Source organism: Eutrigla gurnardus, assembly GCF_963514095.1.
Source record: "Eutrigla gurnardus genome assembly, chromosome: 2".
NCBI lineage: Eukaryota > Metazoa > Chordata > Actinopteri > Perciformes > Triglidae > Eutrigla > Eutrigla gurnardus.
In genome coordinates this window covers 2,729,117-2,743,560 of record NC_139916.1, presented here as the reverse complement: position 1 = coordinate 2,743,560, position 14,444 = coordinate 2,729,117, and the positions used below count along the sequence as shown (strand labels likewise).

At 42.3% G+C, this 14,444-nt stretch overlaps 1 protein-coding gene and 1 pseudogene across 4 annotated transcripts in view; both read left to right on the top strand.

Moving 5' to 3' along the window:
- phc2b (polyhomeotic homolog 2b) overlaps positions 1-7,583 on the top strand; it is a 32,158-nt gene extending 24,575 nt beyond the window's left edge. For 2 of the 3 annotated variants that reach the window (XM_084033393.1, XM_084033392.1), the window contains exons 10-15: positions 2,627-2,841; positions 4,164-4,293; positions 4,371-4,476; positions 4,573-4,687; positions 5,409-5,733; positions 5,824-7,583. In XM_084033393.1, the coding sequence (XP_083889519.1) occupies positions 2,627-2,841; positions 4,164-4,293; positions 4,371-4,476; positions 4,573-4,687; positions 5,409-5,733; positions 5,824-5,978 (1,046 nt within the window). In that variant the 3' untranslated portion in view covers positions 5,979-7,583. The remainder of the gene's footprint in view (positions 1-2,626; positions 2,842-4,163; positions 4,294-4,370; positions 4,477-4,572; positions 4,688-5,408; positions 5,734-5,823) is intronic. The other variant, XM_084033394.1, reaches the window with a different exon arrangement.
- Positions 7,584-8,121: 538 nt separating this feature from the next.
- On the top strand, positions 8,122-13,536 carry LOC311027318 (annotated as a pseudogene). Its single transcript has 6 exons — positions 8,122-8,186; positions 10,481-10,593; positions 10,765-10,902; positions 12,002-12,087; positions 12,354-12,382; positions 12,883-13,536. The product of its transcript is annotated as an uncharacterized misc_RNA (transcript).
- The last annotated feature ends 908 nt before the right edge of the window (positions 13,537-14,444 follow it).

Sequence of the window (14,444 nt, the reverse complement as noted above, 5' to 3'; positions counted from 1 at the left end):
GAACATCACAAACAACAGTAATATAACTCATAACAGACAATTATTGTTTTTTCTATTATGACATTGGAGAGATTTTGGCACACGGTGTTTCAATGTGTTCTTGTGTAGAATCAACCTGGCGAGACAATGTTGGTTTACAAGTTGTTTGTGGTACGGCGAATTTTCTGACGTGTAATAGACAATTATGAATAAAAGTTTCTAAACTTTGGACAAACGGTTTGGAAATGCTGGTTGACTTTAAAGTGATCTTCACACTATTATTCCCACACATTTGCATTTGTACTGTTTGTTGGATGAAAGGCGGGTTCTAAAAGTGAGATGAATCATTGTCGTGTTGCATCAGCTACGCTCTTCTTGCTGTATATTTCCTCAATGTTTACACGGATCAGTTTCTATAGTGATATTTCTCCTTAATGGTGGGAAATGGGACTAATGCTGTGTGTCTTGTAAAATGAAACACTGTATGCACCACAAATTGCTGTTTATGGGCGGTGAGTTGGGTGTGATGTTCACCACTGGAGCAGGAAACTATTTTTGTAATCCACTGGCTGCAGCGGCAAATGATGACGGGCGTATTTTTTTAACTTCAGGAAAATTAAACAAAAGCTAAAGTGGAATATTGAATACACAAGATTATCTTCACTGAATGTCACAGTTTCACTTTGCTCTCTGCTAAAAGACACACTTCTCTTTCAATTAAATAGAGAGTAGTGGGCATTACTTAACTAACTGATGAACAGGTGGTCGTCCTGGTGTATCTCCAGAATAGAAGGTCAGAGAGACCTGTTGATTGGTGGAAAGCCTGTACCTGAAAATGTATACACGCCACGCGGATTGGACTCCCTCCGACGTTCAGAGTGACCGATCGTCTTTTTTGAAAAATCTTTGTCTGTGAAGGAGCTAATGACCTTGAAGCTCGATGGGCAGGAGCTTTCCACCGGAACCGTAAAGCCAGCAAATATCTATCCAAGTTGAAATTTGAGTCGTTCCGACCTTCAGGTTAATTGAGACGTTAATTTAAACGAGTGAAAGTGTTGATGATCCTCTTTGGAGAATAACTTTGTTTGCTCCGCCCCCCACGTGTCGTCCTCTTTGTTTACCTTTTTATTATTTAATTCCTCTGGGCTTCCCCTGGGAACCCCGTGTATAACGTCAGACGCTATGATTTGTGGGTAAATGACCACATATAAAGTGACCTCGGGTCAGAGAACCAGACTTTACTGTTACTGATCTCCGTTGACATTAAAACGGAACAAAAGCTTCACAAGAGCTGATGTGAGACCTGAAGTTAGTTGAGTAATGGAGGAGGAAGAGGATCTAGTTTTTACTCCTCTTCAGATACATATTTAGGATTAAAAAAAACAAACTTTACAATCTATAATCATCTTTTCAAAATACATTTTAAAAACTTGATTAATCAAGCTTTTTTGTTTCTCTCTCGCTTTATTGCGCTTCCGTTTAATCGGTTTAGTGCCTCAAAGCTGGGTTCTGTTGAACCGCGTTGCCATGCAGCAGCAGCAGTAGCAGCATGCTAACGTTAGCTCCTGTGGGAGGAAACAGGGAGGCGGACCCTGCTCGAGGAGCTTTTTCTTCACAGCGCGAGCGCAGTCTCTCACACGGCGGCGGCGGCGGCTCGGTGCGCGCGCGTCGGATCATTACAACAACAACAACAACAACAGACCGCAGCAAAGCGCACATGTCCTCTCTCTGAAACACCCCGGGAGTTTCGGTAAGGAGGCGGAATCGACGCTTTAAGGAAAAAGACGCTTTGTTTTGGGGTTTGGAGGAAGGAGCGGATCGATCACGCCTGTTATTGATCGGAGTGTTCAGCTTTTGTTGGAGCAGGAACGTCATTTAAATCGCAGCAGGCAGGTGGATTATTTCTGCGTTTGTTTTTTTTAATAATCGTGTGTCTGGTTTGACTAATACAACTTCATAAATGATCAAAAAGTGTGGTTGTATAAAGACAAAACAAATATGTTTTTAGCTATCCATGTTAGAAGTTTGATGAACTATTGCAAAACTGCAATTTGATTTAAGACGAGAACTAATCATTTTGATTATTAATTAATCATGTGATTCACTTCTAGATTATTTAGTTTGACCTATAAAATGTCAGAAAATATTGAATGTGCATTCTCTAATCTCAAGGTGATATATGTTCTCGTTTTTAATGTTGTGTCCAACATAATAATCTAAAACAATATTTAGCTGACTATCACATATGACAAGCAGCAAGTGCTGACATTTGAGAAGCTGGGATCAGAAACACTTTTTATTTAAACATTGAATCTGACAATCAATCTAAGGTTATTTTCTTGAACGATTGCTAAATAAAAATGTCACAAAAACCGTGAAGAATGTGCAGCGTAATAATCCAGAAGGCTTGATTTGTGCTAGCAACAGTCCAAAACCCCCAAAATATTCACTCTAAAATCACATATGACACAGAAAAGCATGAAACATTCACATCTGAGAAGTAAAGAGAACATTTGGCTTTTTTTTTTGCTTGAAAAATGTCAGAAACAATGAACGAATGCACTTCAATTTCATCCCAACACCATCTGCCAGTGACCAGCTCATTGACTGCATGGTATTTTTTATGTATTTTGTATTTTCTGCTCAGCAGGAGGGGGCTCAACCAAGAGGCCGAGTGCTGCACCTGGGACCCCGCCTCCCGCCATGACCTCGGGACACGAGAGCGAGGCGCCCACCGTGACGGGCAGCACGCCACAGAACGGCGAGAACAAGCCGCCCCAGGCCATCGTCAAGCCCCAGGTCCTCACGCACGTCATCGAGGGCTTCGTCATCCAGGAGGGAGCCGAGCCGTTCCCCGTCCTGGTGAGTGGCTCGATGCCGGCGTTACTAGCAGCGAGACAAACACACCCCCCTCTCTCTGGTGTACTCGCCTGCAGGGAGCTGTTACTACGGCTGCTGACAGCTCGCTGCTTCTGTGTGATTCATTTACGTGAGGTCGAGGGAGTACGGATGAATGGAGGTGTGTGTGTGTAATGAGCTGCAGTCTCTCAATTATCTCCAGGCGTAAAAAAAAAACCCTTCTTTAATCTTCGTCACCTCCCTTATAAGGGATGTGATTATATTGTTTATCCGGTGAATCCTTACTGGTTGACATCTGTAGCTCCCCCCCCCCCCCCCCCCCCCCTTCAACAAAAAACAGCTAAATGTGAGACTGAGCAGCCTTTTGTTCAGGTGCAACACACTGACATGTGCTCTCTTATGTCTAGCCTTGGGGCTCACTGCCTCCTACTGGACACTTGGTGTAAATGTTCAGTATCCAATATCAGCATGTACAGTATCAAGGCCTTAACAAGCACAAGGAATTCATACTGTTATACAGTATGAAAGATTGCAGACTCTACATTGATATGGTACTTTCAACTAGGGTTAATAACTAATAATAATAATAAATGTTATTTGTAAACTTACTTTTTATCGTTAAAAACAATCCCAAAGTGCTACAGAGTAAAACACAATTAAAACGCACAAGGTTTAGTAAGTAGTATTTTTTAAGAAAGGTTTTAAGGCCTTTCTAAATATTAATTTAATATTGATTTTTTGTTATATTTCTGTTAATGGATTAGTTGTTTATTCTATACTAACATTTGCATGTTCTGAGAGCCAATTTTTTTTTTATCTGACCAACAGTCCAAAATCCTGAGGATCAAAAATTACAAATCATATTGTATTACATTAAACGTCTTCACATTGGATACGCTAGAAGCATTACTCCCCCCCCCCCCCCCCCCCCATATTTGTGGCTGATTTAATGACTCACTTATCGCAATTGTTTCAGATTAATTTCTCTGCTGGTTGCCAAATTGTGTCAGCACTATTTAATGCACATTCATACTTTGCCAACAACATCTGCAGTTGTAGTTTAATAGTCAAAGTCAGCCTTAAACGGCTATTATTCTCATCCATGTGCCGGCATTCGCCTCGTTTCATCTCATCGATACTGTAACAAGAAGACCGATTATTAATTGGTTACTGTTGACGCTGAAAGTAGTAATTTCACATAATGCTGTAGTTGTGCAATTTGTCAAAATGATGGTATAATTATGGTCTTTTCATGTTGTTTGCTATTTCTGCAGCATGACAGATTCATACTGATAGATGAGTAAATATTTCCTTGCTGTCGACAGGTGGAGCGTCTGCCGCTTCTCATCGACAGCCCAAAGAAACTGGATCATCAGCTCTCCTCAGACCCCGACAAAACCCCCGTCAGCAACGCAGCAAACACCGACTCTGAACCCGAGGACATGAACCAGCCAGGTGAGACGAAACCCCAAACAACACACAAGTGGAGCAAAGAGAAAAAAACTAAATTTAGTGTTGTTTTTCTGTTCCAGAAAAAGAGCAGGAACCCAAGCTGACGTGTGAATACTGCGGCTGGGTCGACTTTGCCTACACGTTCAAAGGCTCCAAAAGATTCTGCTCCATGGTTTGTGCAAAGAGGCAAGTCAACTTTGTTTAGGTTTTCATATTTCTACTCCTCCTGTTCTGTTGTCTGAAAAAGGTCAAGCTCTAACAGCGAAAACCTCTTGTGGACAGGTACAACGTGGGCTGTACGAAGCGGATAGGCTTATTCCGTCCAGAGAGGAGTAAACCGACCAATCGCTGGCGCAGAAGATCTCCGGGCCGCTCCGCCATAGAGGCAAAGAAGCAGGTACACACACACACACACACACACACACACACACACACACACACACACACACACACACACACACACACACACACACACACACACACACACACACACACACACGGTGCCAAATGATCTCCCTCCGTCTTTAACGGGTCATTAACTTCTCTATGGTCACCATTTAACGTGACAGAGTATTAAGAGGACTTTCTGCATATATGCACACGTTATGTTGACATCAAAATCATCTGGATTTGCCTTTTTTGTTTGTTTGTTAAGCCTACTCTAGTATTTCTCAATATCCTATGACCCATTTCACCTCCCTTTAATTGCTGAAACTTTTAGTGACAGAATAAAGTTACAGTTTTACAATAGAGACAATTAGTCTGGATGACATTGGAAAATAATACTGAAAAATGCATATTTTAAGGTTTTATAGCCAAAGTCATTTGAGTTATGTAACGCCTGGAGGATTGACTTAATACTCCAGCTTTTGTTTCAAGTTTGGACCATGAAGTTTTATCATCCGGAGGGTTCAGTACTAGACAAAGTAATTGTCGAGGCACTGATATCGATTTAAACAACCTATTAAACGCCTGCAGGTGTATTACACTCATTTGAAGCTGTCGAACAGTATAAATCGTACTTATTACCCCTTTAAATCTCTGCCGTGTCAAGCACAATGTCCCGACGGCGATTCCCGAAATGCCGAGTCTTGACGGCCAACCGTTCTACTTTTCAGAAGCTGCCCCCCTCGCTGCAGCAGACTGGAGGCGGGTCTGTATCCTCGCCGCATCCCTCGCAGCCGAGTCAGGAGGAGTCCAGCCCGTGTTCGGACATGTCCAGCTACGAGGAGCCGGCGTCCCCACTGTCGGCAGCCAGCTCGGGACCCCTGGCTCCCGTTGCGGCCCCGGCTCAGGCCCCCGTCCACCGGCACCCGAGCAGGGCCTCGGACCAGGAGGGCTGTACGGTCAGAGATGCGCCTTCGCCCTGTCAGCGCTTCTTACCCAACGACCCCACCAAGTGGAATGTGGAAGAAGTTTACGAGTTCATCCGTTCACTGCCAGGTCAGAGGAGTAGAACCCTAAATTCAGACTCTGTTGCTTGAATGAATCCTGTTTTTGGTGTCTGACTTCTTCCTCTGCTCGTTCATGCAGGATGTCAGGAGATTGCAGACGAGTTTCGCTCTCAGGAGATCGACGGACAGGCCTTGCTCTTGTTAAAGGAAGACCACCTCATGAGCACCATGAACATTAAACTGGGACCTGCACTCAAGATTTTCGCACGCATCAACATGCTCAAAGACTCTTAGCAGAGAAGAGTGTCGGTGCGTGTTTCGTGCATCATCTATTTTTATTTGTGTGTTTGTAAGTGTGTGTGAGAGGAGAGCAGAGTGTTGAAAGTAAATGATGGCGTTAGTTATCCATAATTATTAAATCTATACGGTAGCACTGACAGCACAGACTGACTGCACTATGACCTGGCCTTCTCCCCACTACTGGACTGGCACTCATATTCTCCTGCATCTGCTCAGTCAGGCTTTTGGCATTCACAGGAGCGATGGTGGTTTTATTGAAGATGCAGCTCGAGCACTAGAAGTTTACATGCACCGACAGTAAGATCTGTGCTGTATATTAAAGAATGTTGATCCGCACATTAAATGACCGTATATTTTTACACCTGATGTTAACATGCAAGTTGTATCTGGAAAACAGGGCATGTTAACAGTAGGTCTGAATCGTTATTCGGTCCACCGGATCTGATTCGGATGTGGTCTGGCTGGTTTATAGTGGCGCTTTAAAGACCACCAGGGCTTTGAAGAGGTGCAAATAAGTATGTCCCAAGCTGTGCATCTTTAAGATCTCATCATAATGAGGGCAGACTTGTGATAACAAGAAAGCTAATCAGCACCAAGTGAGGATGCAAAGGTCCTTGTTAAATGCCATTAACCAGATAACACATCCAGGTTCCTTGATAATAGCAGGTGTAAATGAGGTCTCGGATTTCAAAACTCCTCTCCAGCTTCAGTTGTGTCAGGGTGAGGTCATACTGCAGCACAGTCCTTACTGAATTAAGGCATTGAGACTAACGTGAGTGAAGTCTGAATTAATTATTATTCTTATATTATTAGAGATGGGGCTTTTTGTACAGGTTTGTTAGTGCGTCAATGAAAGACTCATTTCTCTTTGTGCGTGTGGCTGCGGTCGGAAGATTGCATGAATTCATTTTCTCATTTTTATTCAGTAGATGCTCCTTTGCCTTTTCTCACAATAAGACTTGCAGCTCTCGAATACAAAGCTTGAATGCAGAGAAACCGATAACGCAGAGGTGACATTGATCTCCCTTTCACAGGGAACCACAGCTTTTCTCCTGTATTTTTGAACCATTGACAAACATTTTTCACCGCTTTTTCAAAATGATTTACTAAAATATGACATTGATTTCTTGTCTCGGTCACATAGGAGGACGCTTAAGTTATCTGAGGAACAATTCGGGTGTGTGGCTCTGACTTTTGGCACTTATTTTCCTTTTGTATTTGCTTTAATGTTATGATCACCTCAAGTGAGAGCAGCATTTGTGCAGCAATGCAAACAAGGTTATATGTACATAGCAGCTTGATTAAGGAGAAATACTGAACCTAAGGATGAAGCTGTTTTTTTAAGTTATCCATGTTATTTTAAAAACAGAAATTTAATGGTGTTCAATATTTTTGAAATATGCAAATGTATAAATATCATGGCCCGGGAGTTGTTTTTTTAAATGTTTTTTTTTTTCTAATGAAATATGTTCATATATATTTGTGTTTTGTGGCTGTGATGGAAGGTCAACTTTTTTAGATAAGGCTTTGTCAAATGCTTGTATTTATCAAAACAGTTTGTTACACAACATTTTGCAATTATAAATGATTTGCAATACAGTTCTGCCTCTAAGTCTATGTGCAACAAAGTCATTTTCAATCTAGCAGTTAAAGGTCTTGCTTGGCAAGAAAACAAAAACCTAAAATCCATTTTTTTGGTTGAGTTATTGTTGGGTATTGAAGTTTTTGGGGGCGGAGAGCAGTCTGAATTCTTTCCCCACTTAGTGCTCCAGTGTTGTGCTCAAGTCTTACAAAGAATCGATACACAATATAACAAGATTTCATGGAAGCAAGCCAAGACATTTAACGAGGCTAAAGCCCACAAACTTTGAACCCACTTCACGGGGCGAATATCTTAAAAAACCTGGCAACAACTATGCCGTGTAACAGAATCCACACACTTTGACAGACCTTGGCACGGCTTCTTCCGGTTGCCATCCTGGTATCCTGGAAGCCATGGCCGTTCGGGGCTCGACCCCCCCAGATGTGTTGCCGTCGACAACTGCTCACTGCTTGTTGGATCTAGGGAGGTGAAGGAGAGTTGGATTTAACGTCAGCGTGTCCAAGTGAACGACATGCAACAGGTGACATGCTTGCAATGAATCCTCATCAATACACCTGCAATGACGCGGCTGCGTCAGACACCCAGTTTGCATCGTCACGGTGAGAAACGGAACTGATTTTAACATTAGGCAAGGTAGTCATGAAGACATCACCCACCAACACCCGGGGGTGTCGTTCAAGTTCCCTTTACCCTGCACAACAAGAGGATGTGCAACAATCCTGACCCACTCCTGGGACCAAGGACCACAATCCCAACCCGCTCCTGGGACCCAGGACAACAATCCCGACCCGCTCCTGGGACCCAGGACAACAATCCCGACCCGCTCCTGGGATAGTTTTACCATCCATAATGTTATTATTAAATAATGTTTAGTTGAATATTACATTTTCAATTCAGGGCATGTTTACGATTCAGTAGGCTGGGGATTGCCTCTACAGGGCTCTCAACATGGCCGCTGAGCCGCAGATAGCAATGCTAACAGTCCAAACAGTGTTTAAGCTAACCTGGGGCAGTTATAATCAGCAACGTAATGGAAACTAGTAGCGTTAGCTAGCTAGAAGGACACACAGAGATGAAGTACAGGTTATCATGTTAACATGATAAAAGCTATTTAATGGGGAACGGACTTGGACACCTAGCCTAGCCTAGCCTAGCCTCGCTGAGTCATGTTGGCCGGTGCCTTCCTTAGCGTTAACTTACGTACTTTCAGTGGCGCTGTTCGGTGGAGACTATCCGTTCCTGCTTGTAGACTCGAGAGAAGTGACGAAAGATCGGCTGTTACTTTATCCAGCATCCACGTAGCGTTAGCCAACTATATCTAGCATGTAGCATCGAGCAGCAAAAACAGTGCTTTCATGCCGCGCGCGCCTTCGAGAGCTTCAAAGCGCGGCAAACTGCTGCTCAAAGCTCCTTTGTTCAAAATGTATGGATATTAAGTGTGCGTTATTTCATTATTAAAGCTGTTAATTTAGGTATTTGGCCGTCAAATCCAACTGAGTTTAAGTTCCCTTCAGGTGAGCAGGTTACACCCCTGCGTTTAGGGCTCTTATTGTGAAAGGCGGAAAACGGAAGTAGTAGTTTTATATGCGCTGTGATTGATTTGAGAGTCAATTCATTAAATTATCACAAGTAACACAAGTAAAGGCACATCAGAAACCCCTCTGTTATAATATATATATATATGTATATATAATCTACTAATAGCCCCTAATTATTTCATGGTACACATTGTGACCGATTTCACCAAATTCTGTTGAGTAACTGAGTCATTTAAATGTCTAGACTTTTTTTTACCGAAATGCCAAATCAAGAGAGACCAGGTCTCTGACGACCCCCCTGCTCACCTTCCCTGCCTGGAAGAACTTGACTCTCCCGCAGGTGTGAAGCTTCATTATGGCAGTTATTGTGTTCAGGCACGTTCGGGGGGCATTAGTAATTAAATCATTACCACCGTGGCCTGCTTTAATCATCTGAGTGTGTGTGTTTGTGTGTGTGTGAGGGAGCCCATCCACCTCCTCATTATCCAGTCTGACGGATCTGGAAGAGGAAGCACGAAGTCAAGACTGTAAGTGTGTTTGGAATCAAATCAGAGGTATTAGTAGGAGAGGAAGAGGGTCCGCTGAGACCCCTGACCCCTTGATCTTTAAACATCTAAACCGAGTGGACAAATGAAACGATGTGCAACCTTGCCTTCTCGTCTGCTATTCAGAGGAACATAAACAAAATACAGATTAACATTAATATTAAGAAAATATTGGTGAAACAACTGACGTAATTAATGATAAATCTGTTCACATTCATATACAGCAAGAAACAACACCATAACTACATTGTGAAGATAGTGATATGATACATTTTCCATTGGTGTAATGAGTAAAGATAATTTTAATTATTAAATTTTGGTTTATTAAACCTTTATCTAACCAGGTAAAAGTCTCATTGAGATTTAAAAATCTAATTTCCAATAGAGACCTGGCCAAGAGGGCAGCATAAAACAAATACATCAAGGTTGGGTACAAACAAAACGCACAATTATCACAAATAAAAGACAGTTTTTTTTTTTTTATAGTAAAGGAATTATACACAGGGTCAATTTCCAAATTCTTCCACATTCAGTAACGAGCCAAAGACATTTATGGGGAATACGCTCATTCATTGCTGTTTTTATTTGTTACATATTGGCAACACTAACACCAAAATCTATATTTTAAGCAGAATGTTATATATCAACCTGTTGTTTTGCCCATCGAGCTCTACTTGGGATTATAATTTTCGTTTGATGGAGTTACGGATCTTTTAGATCCTTCAGTCTCTGCTGCTGCTGCCCAGTCAGAGAGACAGACAGGTCAGAGACCGAGAGAGACAGACAGGTCACGGCAGACTGATATCTCAGAGATCTGGACGAGGTGCTGGACCTGGTCCATCACGGAGCTCTGGATCTCCACAGACCGGCAGGATTCATCATCGACTACCATGGAGTCTCTATGTGCACCCGTCCAGGACCCTGTGGAGCTCCTGACATGAGGGACAGGTTAACACACTGTGTGTGTGTGTGTGTGTGTGTGTGTGTGTGTGTGTGCGTGCGTGTGTCGTCCTCTTGGTCCCTTTGCTGCTTCTTCTTCTTCCTGTTAAGCACCGACTCTGGAGAAGTGTCATTCATCGGTAATCTTTCCTCAGGGAGATCTTCTGCGTCTTGAGGCTGATGATGACCTCACCGTCCAGATCCTGAAGCCCTGCCTCCTGCAGTATGTCGTCCAGTACGGGAGGGACCAGTTCCAGGAGGTCCTGGACCAGCAGCCGGGTGAGGACGGGTGTGTAAGTGAGTGCTGCAGCAGAGTGATGGATGACGGAGGTGACTTTGTGGCTGTTAAATTTATTCTTTTCAATTAGACTGATTTTGACCCGCGTCGCTCTGAAGCGCCGTCCTGACATTTCCCAGCTTCTCATATATTGAGTGAAGAGCTGGACAGCCAATCAGTGACCTCTGACCCCAACGTCCTGAGTTTTCTCTAAAAGACGAGCGTCCGCCAAAATACATCTTGTTAGTAAATTAATCGCCGTGGTTCATAAGTAGGACAGCAGCCTATATGTTCTCTTTCTACCAGCAATATTTTTGCTTTTATGGACGAAGGTGTCGAGTATTTAAAAAAAAAAGGTAATTATCATCATCTTGGTGCATATGCTGAGAGTGAAGCAAAAAAGCCATAAACATTAATGTTTTCCCCCCAAACTACAGAAACTGAGTTTTTTAAAGGAGTAATGGATCGTTCCTTGCAAATGTGCCAAACAAATCTATTCATCAGTTCTTTAAAAAAAAGAAAAGAAGCCAACTAAAGCCTATATCCTACAAGACTTTACCCCTGATTGTTTTTAACCTCATGTTATTAATAAGAGATGGGACAAGATAGGATTTTATCGCGTATCGAGATAAAAAAAAACACTAAGTGATGGTGGTTTATTTTCATTATTTCATGAAAATCTTAAATATCGTTACTAACATGGTAGACTAGTGAACAATAGAGCTATTTATTTATGCAGGGTGACCTTCTGATTAATGATCATCTTATTGAAGATTATCTTGCAAAATTATTTTTTTATTAACAAAATGTGAGATGAAACCAGCATGTTTTAGTGCCATTTAAGAATTTTAAGTATATTTTTATAATTATCGGGATATCGTTTTTGTATCGTCCCACGTCTACTTTATAACACTAAATTGTATATTATATACATTATATTAGTGTGTTTCAAACATAGCAATTTCTTCTAGCTTCCAATTCCGATTTATCACTTTTATTCATTACTTTCAGCTGGTGAGACCACGCTGCTCACTTGATGACTAGTTTTCATATATTTCACATGATTTAAAAAATGAATAAATCACAGTTTTATTGGAGCTGTTTTCTCCCTGCAGGGGATTGTGGGTAAACTCAGGCAGTCGGTCACACCAGGTAAGAGGAAGGATTTGGTGATGCATGTCCTGCCTGTCACGGGGAACAGGTACGCTGGAGGAGGAGAGCGATGGAGGCGACAGGCGGCGACGAGCTTGTCAGAACGGATCTAGCTAACCTCATTCTTTCTGTTCCAGAGAAGCCTCGCCGTGATGACCGGGTACATGGAACAGCAGCTTCTTCATCCTCAATCACCGTTATTTAATCTAACCCCCGATATGTTATAAAGGCCCTTATTTACCAACGTTCATGAGTCCCAGGACTCGTTATTAATGGATTAATGTGATTAAAACACATTGCTGGTTTGTGGTGCAGCAGGGGACCTGTAGGAGGTGCTGCAGCTGGTGAGTGACGGCGTGACGGGCCAGGGAGACGCAGCGATGCCTCGGGAGATCCAGGATCTGCTGACAGGACAAAACTCTGAGCTGTGGAAGTACACTCGGAGGTCAGCCGGAGACCGGACCTCCTCCATGATCCACCACCGGCCGAGGGAAACGTTATGAACACACACATCAGGCTTCAGAGTATGGAGAGAAAAGAGAGTGATGGTATTCATTTTGAGGCGTAGTTTTAATATATGTTAGCTGGGGATGCATCTCTTTTAACTCTACAAGAACATTATTGTTTACTATCTACACATTATTTTATTGACTTTTTTAATTGTTTTTTAGAACCAACAGTCCAAACCCCCCAAAAATATATAGCTTGCTTTCATACGTGACAAAGAAAAGCAGCAACGCAGGAACGAGGATGATGGACATGAAACAAATGGATATCTGAGCAGTCACAGAATGATGCGGTGTATATATATATATATATATCATATATGTTTTAATCTGAGGAGAGGACATGCCGTTCACATCACTTCATCACATGTCCACGTGGATGTGTTCGACTCCCCTCCCTCCCCCTCATCTTCCTCTCTCTCCATCAAACACAGGAGAACGGGTACAGATCTTCCTCCAGGCCACGCTGCAGGGCAGACCCGCTAAAAGCAGTCCAGAGCGGCCCGCTCCCCCTCGGGCCCGGTGAGCGCAGACTTAGCCCAGCTGGGGGGCGGCCTTTGGGGGAATTCTCCACTTCGGGCCTTGGTCCCTTCTACGCCCCCGTCCTCCGGAAGCTGCTGCTCCCACGGGGGGAGGCCGAGCCCGGGGGGAGGCCGAGACCGGGGGGAGGCCGAGACCAGGGGGGAGGACGAGACCCGGGAGGACTCACACTCACGACCTTAATACAAGTTGCCACTTGGAACTCGTTTCAAGTATTAATACAGTGAATGGATATATTTAAGACAAGAGTAAAACATTTGGGAAATCAAAGCAGGTTGTTGTGAAACAATCGTTACAAATAGTTCATAGTGAGAACGAAAAGAGTTACAACAGGAGACAAGATTGTTCAGGAAAAAAACGTTAACCAAAGAGTTTGTAAATAAAAGCCAGTTTGTCTTCGTTTACGGAGGTTTATGTATTTCTTACCAAAAACTTCAGTTTGTTTCTTTGTTTTGTTTGTTATAAACCAAAAACATACTCCAAGTGTTTCCCCTTCGGTTGAGATAAGTGGGAGGTGGAGGCCTATAGTTATTACGAATGTTATAAGTTTATTATCACAAACAAAATTCAAAGCTTAAATGGAGCACTACTCTTGAAAAAAACTGTAATTTTTTGTGTTTTCATGACTCAAGCTGGTTCAATAAGTGAGCTAGCATTTTTTCATACTGTACGAAAATAAATCTATTACATTTTGAATGCTAGCCACAGTATATTTAAAGATTCTAAAAAGTTGTGATATTATTTGTTATGTTAATTCTGTATTGATAAAATTAGTTAAACACGCAAAACCAAACTAGTGTGGCCCTTTAACGCCGCCGAGTGGAACACCTAATGCTGTTTTGAAGGTATCTGCAGAATTCTCCTTTAACATTATGAATCCAAGTATATCCAGTCTGCAGCACCATAAAACTTCTAAAAGGGCGTGTTCATTTATTAATCCAGGCAGCTAGAAATATCACATTTCCTTGCACACATCATACGGCACAAGAAAATACTGTACTGTATACAAAAGTTTAAACAAATATAATTGTCATACATTTTTGGATTGTTTATTTTTTATGGTGGAGAGTTTTTTCTGAAAATACCATCATAAAGTTTTTTAAAGATCACCTTAAAAAGACCAATTTCATTAGATGTAAAATAAAAAAAACGTGGCTAATCACTCGTTGTTATTATTATTAGTTCCACCATCCACTAATCTCTACAGCGGGGGAAACGCCCGACGCTATAGTTGTACGATATCGTTACACTGTCGTAGGGCTGGGCGATGTTTTTATTTAATTGATTAATTTGCATTTTTACTTTCCTACGGTTTGTGAAACGGCTGAACCGCAAAATCCTATCTCTCCTCTCTCTTCCC